This window comes from Myotis brandtii, unplaced genomic scaffold (assembly GCF_000412655.1).
Source record: "Myotis brandtii unplaced genomic scaffold, ASM41265v1 scaffold1162, whole genome shotgun sequence".
NCBI classification, from domain to species: Eukaryota; Metazoa; Chordata; class Mammalia; order Chiroptera; family Vespertilionidae; genus Myotis; species Myotis brandtii.
The window spans coordinates 715,111-724,372 of record NW_005354021.1 but is presented as its reverse complement, the minus strand read 5'-3'; the positions used below and the strand labels follow the sequence as shown (position 1 = coordinate 724,372).

The following is a 9,262-nucleotide window of genomic DNA, read 5'->3' as shown; positions in this document are numbered from 1 at the left end:
TATTTTTTTTTCTTCAGAGAGGAGGGGAAAGGGAGAGAGATAGAAACATCAATGATAAGAGAGAATCATTGATTGGCTGCCTCCTGCATGCTCCACTGGGGATGGAGCCCACAACCTGGGCATGAGCTCTGACTGAGAATCGAACCATGACCTTCTGGTTCATGGGTCGATGCTCAACCACTGAGCCACACCAACCAAGCCTCCAGTAACTTTTTCACTCCAGTGTGCAATGGAATCTCATAGGATGCAGATTCCTGACTCCCACTCCTAGAGTCTGATTTGGTAGGAATCTGCATTCTAACAACCACGCCAAGTGTTTTAAGAAGGGTAGTACACAGGCTACCCTTTGAGACACTGCCTTATTCTACTTGGATCAACTGTAATACAGCAATCTTGCTACTAAAAATGTTCTGTTTCACCCTGACCAATGGTGGGGGCAAGACCTCCAGAGGGGAGGCCTGTGGACACAGCTGGTGGTCACGCCTCCAGAGGCTGGCTTGAGGTGGCAGCTTTGTAACCTGGCAAAGTTTAAGCCTTCCTGGCTCTAAGGATTCTTCCTCAGTTCACCTCTGGGGCTCACAAGTATTTCCTTCTTCCAATCCTGCCACTGCCATCCAAGCCATGGGCTACAACAACATGGACTCAGCAAGACTTTAAAAAAGCAAATCTTGAAAATAAATCTGGCCCAGGAGACTATTTAATGCCATCCCTTCTTATATCCTTTGATTTGTTTGGAGGGCATTTTGAATCAGGTGGCCAGAGAAGAACAGGAGCAGTTTTTAGGATAAAAAAAAAAAAAAAAGCCTTTGGAAGCACAGGAATGTGAATTCCTTGTAAGAAAAATGGTCGCTGGGGTAATCACTCCGAGCTGGTTGCATCCGTTCCCTTCTCAGATGCTCTCCCTGCCCACTTCGCAGATGATGATTTAGTTATTAGGTCATGAGGCCATGGTCATGGCATGTGTTTGGAATCAAATGGCAGGCTCAGGCCCTGGGTCGACCATGACACTGTTGGATCTGTTTGATTTTATGCCAGTCACCCAAACTCTCTCAGCTTCAACACTACATGATATAATAGTAGTTGTTCTATGTGTGAATAATGTAGAATAGTATATAATATTTTTATCAAGATGTGGGGGTGGTACGATATCATGTATGCAGAGCTCCTAATACAGTGGGTGTTCAGTAAAGAGGTGCTCATATTATTGTCATTCTCTCTCTCAGTGATCACAGGTCTCTAGGCAAGGCCAGTTTCCTCTGTCCCTGTCTACTGAGACATTGACATGACAACACCGTCTTAGCCGTGGTGGTCTAGGAGACTCAAAACAGAATTTGTTCCATAGGATCCACACTGATTGTCAATGACAACTCCCAGCCCCCAGCACACTCACTTACCAACAACAGTCTTCGTTTCTATGTGGACCTTTCCTTCTCTCTCCCCATTGGGCACCTTAGACTTGTCTGTCTTAGTTCTTTTCTTTCTCTTGACATTGTCAATCGACTCCATCTCCTCCTGAAGGTGAACATGTAAGGAAAGGGACTATGATTCAGGGACCATGATACATGTAGGAAAGGGGGGGAAAAATCAAAGGAAGATTATGTTGAACAAGATGGAATGGCTTTGAATGGAATGCGTGTGGGTTCCAGATGAAGCAGAAGAGCAGGTCTTGGAGCGTGTGGAGCCTAAGGTTCGGCCTTTGATTTTCAACTACGAGGTATAATTTCACAGGAGAAAAGAGGAATAGAGTACATTTTATGATCTGCCCCCTTTTTTTGATGCTAAATCATGGTCTACAGAGCAGGATCAAAGTGAAGCAGTTTTCACCTTTGATAGATGGCTGTTGCCACGATTACTGGCTAAGTGTTTTAAATCAAAGCCAGCTTTATTCACTGCTGCATCATTTGCTCACTTTCAGGAAGCCTTAAACTTTCCCTGTAGGCTGGAACAACATGGAGGTTCCTTCTAAGAGAGGATGGCAGAGCAGGGTCATAGCTACCCACTCAGTACCTATGATATTGTGACATAATAAGAAATATATATTTGGCCTTCCGTCCTCAGTCCCTGGCACAAAGCTCCTAAAACCTGTAATTTCTGGAGCATAAAGGGAGTATGTTTTGTTATTCAAACCAGGCTCCTTTCAACAACACCTGAGATTATGTTAATGAGGAGACTTTTGGAAAGTCCCTAAGGTGGGGGAACTGGTTGCCAAGGGAAGCAACCAGGTGATTAGAGGGTTGGACCTTTTAGCCCCACACCCCCAACCGCAGAGGGGAGAGAAGGGCTGGAGTTTGAGTTAATCGCCCTTCACCAATGATGTAATCCACCACGTCTGTGTAATGAAGCCTCCATGAAAATCCAAACCAAAGGAGTTCAGAGAGCTGCTGGGTTGTGGACACATCCACATGCTGGGAGGGGGGCAGACCCCAAACTCCATGGGAAAGAAGCTCCTGCAGTTGGGACCATTCTGGACTTTGCCCTATGCATTTCTTCATCTGGCTATTCATTCGTGTCCTTTATAATAAACTTTGTAATAAACCAGTAATAGCAAAAGTAAAGGTTTCCCTGAGTTTTGTGAACCATTCTAGCACATTATCAAACCTTTGGGACTGGAGGGTGAGAATCCCCTATTTAAAGCTTGTTGGTCAGAAGCATAGGCAACCACCTGAGACTTGTGATTGACATCTGTAGTGGGGGCAGTCTGTGGGACTGAGCCCTGAGTGTGTTGGGCCTGCACGAACTCCGGGTGGTTAATGTCAGAACTGAAGCGTAGGACACCCAGTTGGTGTCCTCGAGAGCTGGAGAATTGGTTGTTGTGGGGAGAACCCCCACACATTTGGTGTCAGAGGTGGTATAAGCGTAGGAAAACGGAAGTTTCCTTTTAGTACCTTTGTAGGAATTAGAAACAGGCACCCTGTCCTTCAGGGGGATGCAGCCCAGTGCTGGGGGGCAGGACATGGTGAGCAGGCCAAAGACTGGATTTCAGCTCCAATTCGCTGGCTTTGTCAGGTGCCTTTATATAGTAAGCAATCTACACAGCGATGGTGGGAGCCCTGCTGGGAGCATGAGCCAGGCGGGGCTTTTTGACCAAGCTCCTAGGTCTTTACACTCACACGACTGATGCTGGCTGGTGTTTGCTGCTTGGACAATCTTGGTTTCGTCTTCCCTTCTTTTTTTTTTGGAAGAAGAGGTGTGTCGACAGGACCCAACCTCCCTGGGGACTCAGGCCCAGGTTCTGCGAGTCTTCTGTGCAGATGGAATACGTCATCATCTTTGCCCCTTTGAAAAAAGCAAACCAACAGGACCAAACTAAAGAGAAAACTCTGGCGGACAAGGAAGAGAGAATGTGAACATTGACTGAACACCTGTTCTCTGTCATTTCACACACCTGGCCATTTCTCACACTTGGTGGGCATTTCACACACCTGGCCATTTCACACACCTGGCCATTTCTCACACTTGGTGGGCATTTCACACACTTGACCATTTCACACACTTGGTGGGCATTTCACACACCTGGCCATTTCTCACACTTGGTGGGCATTTCATACACTTGGCCATTTCACACACTCAACCATTTCACACACCTGCCCATTTCACACACTCAACCATTTCACCCTGTTGGCCATTTCACACACTCAACCATTTCACACACCTGGCCATCTCACACACTTAACCATTTCACACACCTGGCCATTTCACACACTTGACCTTTCACACACCTGGCCATTTCACACACTTGGTGGGCATTTCACACACTTAGCCTGAATAAGGAAGATGAGAAAGTTTGGTCTTCCCTTTTGGGATTGTCTCAGGCTCAATTCTAAAACTTAGGTAGCAGGGAAAATAGTTTGCCTCTTTGGGATTGCATGTTTACACCTTCAATTGAATGACATCAGATTATCTAACTGAAATTTCTTCTACCTAAGGCATAGCTGAAAAATAAGGTGACCTTTAAGAAAGATCGCATAAGAAGATGCAACTACCCATCCATTCCTTCATGCCCTTGGAATTCTATTCTTGGTCAAATTCAGCCACTAAAAGGTCAAGTGCTGTGTTAGTTTGAGCTCCAATAGAACTGTTGTCACCGACAGTGTGCCTTGTGGACAACTGACTTATTTTCTCTGGATGAAAAGGTCATTAGAAACAGCCACATGGATTTCAGGAACAGCGCAGCTACAGCTACTGTGTGCCAGGCCTGGTTCTGGGCACTTTATTTTTTAGCTACATCAGTATTATATTTATTGTGCTGTGCTAGCACAGGGCCTTACTATAGAAACTTCAGAAATATTTGTCCAATGAGGTAAATGGAATTTTCCTGTAAATATATGAGTCTTTAAATCATTCAATGTCACTCTATAAAAACCCACAGAGGTATCCTTTAGAATTTAGGTCTGGGAAAACATTTATTTTCCCTGAGGAACAGGTATGCTGTAAATGAGAACCACAAACCTGACCGTGTTGCTTTTTTCCCTTCCACATTCAGGAATCTCTGTATCAAGCCTGAAAGTCTGCTCTTTAATCACACTGTCTATAATGACTTTTGTGGAGTGTTGGTGTTCTTTTTTCCTTTCCTCCTGATTAAACAATTTTTTTGTTCTCTCTCTCTCGATGGTTTTTTTTTCTGAATTAAGAAAAATAAACAAGCCCGGCCAGTGTGGGTCAGTGGTTAAGTGTCAACCTATGAACCAGGAGGTCACGGTTAGATTCCAGGTCAGGGCACATGCCCAGGGTTGCAGGCTCCATCCCCAGTGTGGGGCATGCAGGAGGCAGCCAATCAATGATTTTCTCTCATCATTGATGTTTCTATCTCTCTCTCCCTCTCCCTTCCTCTCTGAAATCCATAAAATACATATTAAAAACAAAATAAAAGCAGAGAAACCCACGTCATTCCAACTTTGAACACTTACGCCTTTTGGACAGTGTCTGCCTCAGGCCTCTGGATGTTTTCAGCCCAGGAAGCACTGAGAGGGTCCAGGGTCACACTCCTGGGCTCTGGGTCTGTGAAAACAGAGAGCATCCTTCATCAGCAAAGAACAACAGTCAGTGATCCCAAACATGGGAAAATGTCTACCTGGTAAGTAGTCAACAGCATGCAAATTAGAACAGTGAGAGAAGTTATACCTAAGAAATTAGCAAATACTGCAGAAATCAGTGCTGGCACATGACATTAAAATTAGTAAGACCCTTTGGGAAAGTATGTATCAAGAACCAGAGAAATGTCTGGTCTTTGATTAGGAATCTCACTCCTGGGTATTTATCATAAGGAAATAATTCAAAGGAAGAAATAGCCTTTTGTACCAACTTATTTATTACAACTTTATTATTAATAGTAAAAAATTAAAAACAGCTCAACAATGAGAGATTAGGGAAGTAATTTATGATGCATTAATTTGACATTTAAAATTATGGTTGTAAGATAAATGAGCAGTATGGAAGATATTCTACAATGACAATATAAACTACAGTATGTTGAATTATGTAAAATATGTATGTAGATGAATAAGGTCTGGAGGAGAAAATAGAAAAAAATAGATTGGAAGGTTTATGTGTACTTGTATTTTTCTTAAAACCCTGTGTGGTGATAACATTGAAAAGGAAATTGATTAAAAAACACACAAATGTTGCTGTAGGAGGAAGGCTCATGCAGTTCACACAGTTGGTACTCTTTGCTGGGGATGCCAAAGACCATACTGTGTAGCTCTTTTAAAATGAGAAGAATCTCTAGATTAAGACTTCATATTGGACTATCGGCTAGCTTTTATTTTAGTTACTATAAACAATTTTTAAATGATGGAAGATATAGTTTATTGCAAAAATTTGGAAAACACAAAAAAGCATAAAGAAGAACCCCCCCCCCCCCGATACACACATAATTATTAGAATGACTAAAATGAAAAAGACTGACTACACAAGAGTTGACAAGGACACGGAGGAACTGGAATTCTCATACACTGCTGGCTGGAATGTAAAATGGTACAACCACTTAGGAAAATAGTTTGACAGTTTCTTAAGAAATTAAATATTAGCCTTAGCTGGTTTGGCTCAGTGGATAGAGTGTCGGCCTGTGGGCTGAAGGGTCTCAGGTTTGATTCTGGCCAAGGGCACATGCCCGGGTTGTGGGCTCGATCCCCAGTAGGGGGCATGCAGGAGGCAGCCAATCAATGATTCTCTCTTATCATTGATGTTTCTATCTCTCTCTCCCTCTTCCTTCCTCTCTGAAATCAATAAAGAAATATATTTTAAAAAAAAGAAATTAAATATTATATATATCATGTCATCTACCCATTATACTTCCAGGTATTTTATCCAACAGAAATGAAAGCCTATGTTCATACAAAGACTTGTACACAAATGTGCATAGTAATAGTTCATTTGTAATAATTGAAAACTTGAAACAGCCCATATGTCCATCAACAGGGGAATGATGAACAAACTGGTGTGTATATACAATGAAATAGTGATACACTCAACAACATGGATGGATCTCAAAAGAACTATGTAGTGGAAAAAAACCAGACAAAAGAGAGTACATATGGTATGAATCCATTTGCATAAAATTCTAGAAAAGTAAATGAATCTATAGTGACAGAAAGCAGATCAGTGATTGTCTGGGGATGAGGGAGGCTGGAAGGGTGGGCATGAGGAAATGTTTGGGAGTGATAAATGTTTTACCTCGATTGTGGTGGGTGGTTTCATGGGTGTATACATATATCAAAACTTATATAGTAAGTCTCAAAAGTTCTCCTTACGGGAAAAAAAATTGTTAACTATATGAGCTGATGTATGCTAACTAAACTTATTGTGATAATCACTTTGCAATCTATACATATATCAAATCATTATGTTATTCACCTTAAACTAATACAGTGTTGTAAGTCTATATCCTTATAAAACTGGGAAAAACTCAAAATCATAGCTATGTTTAATGTTTCAATGACAGACAATTTTGTAATTATACAAAATTAAAATCTAAGGAAAAGCAAAGTTGACTGCATTAAAATCTTAAAAAAAAAACTTTATTGTTGTGTTACATATGTCTCCCTTTCCCCCCATTATGCATTAAGATCTTTGCAGGAGCCCTAACCGGTTTGGCTCAGTGGACTGAAAGGTCCCAGGTTCGATTCCGAGCAAGGGCATGTACCTTGGTTGCAGGCACATCCCCAGTAGGAGGTGTGCAGGAGGCAGCTGATCGATGTTTCTCACTCATCGATGTTTCTAACTCTCTATCCCTCTCCCTTCCTCTCTGTAAAAAATCAATAAAATATATTAAAAAAAAAAGATCTTTGCAGGAAAAAAATAAATCATAATATTGAACACAACAAAACCTATCTAATTGTACAATTTAAATAGGTCCCATTTATGTATGTTAATCGTCCCTGGATAAAGCCGCTAAAAGCCTAACAAAATATATATTAATACAATAAAGTGCTTAAAACAGTGCTGGCACCTGGTAAATAACAACAACAAGTACCTCACCCATAATCACTCTGCCCTGATACAACTGCTGCAGAGAATTTGGCATATTTACTTTCACGTACATATAGGAATTATACACTAACATTTTAATAGAATTGATAAAATAGTGTACACATAATTTTATTGTACTTTTATGTTATTATACTTTCCTGTATCATAAGTATTCTTAAAAATGATTTTAATAGCAGCACAGCATTTCATCATATGGATGTACTATGAATGACTAAAACCAAACATGTCACTTTTGAAATACTTACTACATGCCAGCATTGTGTTAGGTGCTGGGAATATAGTGGTGAGTAGGACGGACACACACCCTGGCCTCAGGGAGCTTAAGGTCTGGTGGGGAAGATGGATGTTAACAGCAAACAAAACAAAACTAAAACTAAAAATCTTTTTGAAGGTCGGACTCTAATATTCAATCCCCGTATTTTTCTCATTCTCTTTGAGCAATAGATGCTTGCACGAATTAATTTATTTCTTTTCAATTTTATTTAAAGGTATTATAATTTAATGAAAGATTTGAAAAGAAAAAGTCACCCTGCCAGCATCAGTCTCTTAATAATACAGTTAATCCATCTTTCCGTGTTCAATTGTTGTCCCAGTGCCCCCCACCCCAGAGCCTCTTTTCAACTTGGGCTTCCTTCTGCCATTCCCACACATTAAGGGTGGCGTATACACCAACCTGCAAGCTTTGGAGTGGGGACAAAACTGAATGCACAAGGTCGTTGAGGACACTGAGAAGTTGACTGAAGTGGTATCTTGGAATTTGTCTTGAATAGCATGTAATATTAACAGAGCATGAGAGCTGATTATAGTATTTTCGTGATAAGGGGAATTCTGTGAGGGTGTCTTTCGTTAGCATGGCTGGCTCAGAAAAAGCTGTCATTGGACATCCACTGCTCCCCACAGCTATTCTGAACAGGGCATGACAGGACCAGCAGAGGGCGCGTTTGTATTGACCAAGAGCTGAGGTTCTACACTGGTGTCATCTCACCATTTTGATTAGAATCGAAACCCTGTCCGTTTTGGGATGGGAACCAGAGCAAGGTGATTTTTTCCCTCTCTAATAAAATAACCTGATATTTAGGAAGTACTGAAATAACCAAGGCAGTATTTTGAATTACATTTACAACTTTTCACTGTATTAAAAAATCTGTAAAATATTTTAAGAATGCAGAGTATAGAAAAAATACTGCATCATGATTACCCATGTACTCAGCACCTAACTTTGTGAAATCTTAACATTTTGCCATATTTGATTCACATTTTCCCCAAATAAATAAATAAATAGTCCAAGACTTCATGCTATCACATCCAATGTCACTTCCCTCACTCTCTCCCCCAGAGATAACCATTCTCTTCAACTTGGTACTTACCAGTTGACAGGGTTCAAAACATGCTATTCCAAAATACGTCACCTTGGCGTATTGAATAGTTTAAGCTGAAGGACCCTGAGAAACAGCGGGTACAGAAAGGACTCGCACCTCCCTGTTCTCCCTGAAGCAGGTCAGGTGAGGGGCCCTCTCTTTAGGAACGGAGCATCCTGGTCCCTGGAGACAGCCATTCTTTCCCCACTGTTTTTAAATGCCACTTTTGCCATATGTGAGTGCATCCCCCCCACCCCCCGATTCTCTATACTCTTCTGTCTGTCTCTAAGCAATATCATTTAGCTTTAAAGTAAATTTTAATATTTTGTTGAGCAAACTCTTCCACTTTGCTCTTCTTCAAAATCGTATTGGCATTTTTGACTCCTCTTTATGACTTTCAGGATCAACTTACCATG

At 41.3% G+C, this 9,262-nt stretch overlaps 1 protein-coding gene across 5 annotated transcripts in view; it reads right to left on the bottom strand.

Moving 5' to 3' along the window:
- KIAA2012 (KIAA2012 ortholog) overlaps positions 1–9,262 on the bottom strand; it is a 92,170-nt gene that overhangs the window by 9,414 nt on the left and 73,494 nt on the right. For all 5 annotated transcript variants that reach the window (XM_014528828.1, XM_014528830.1, XM_014528835.1 and 2 more), the window contains 3 exons: positions 4,908–4,998; positions 3,111–3,276; positions 1,395–1,512 (listed from right to left, as the gene is read on the bottom strand). In XM_014528828.1, the coding sequence (XP_014384314.1) occupies positions 1,395–1,512; positions 3,111–3,276; positions 4,908–4,998 (375 nt within the window). The remainder of the gene's footprint in view (positions 1–1,394; positions 1,513–3,110; positions 3,277–4,907; positions 4,999–9,262) is intronic.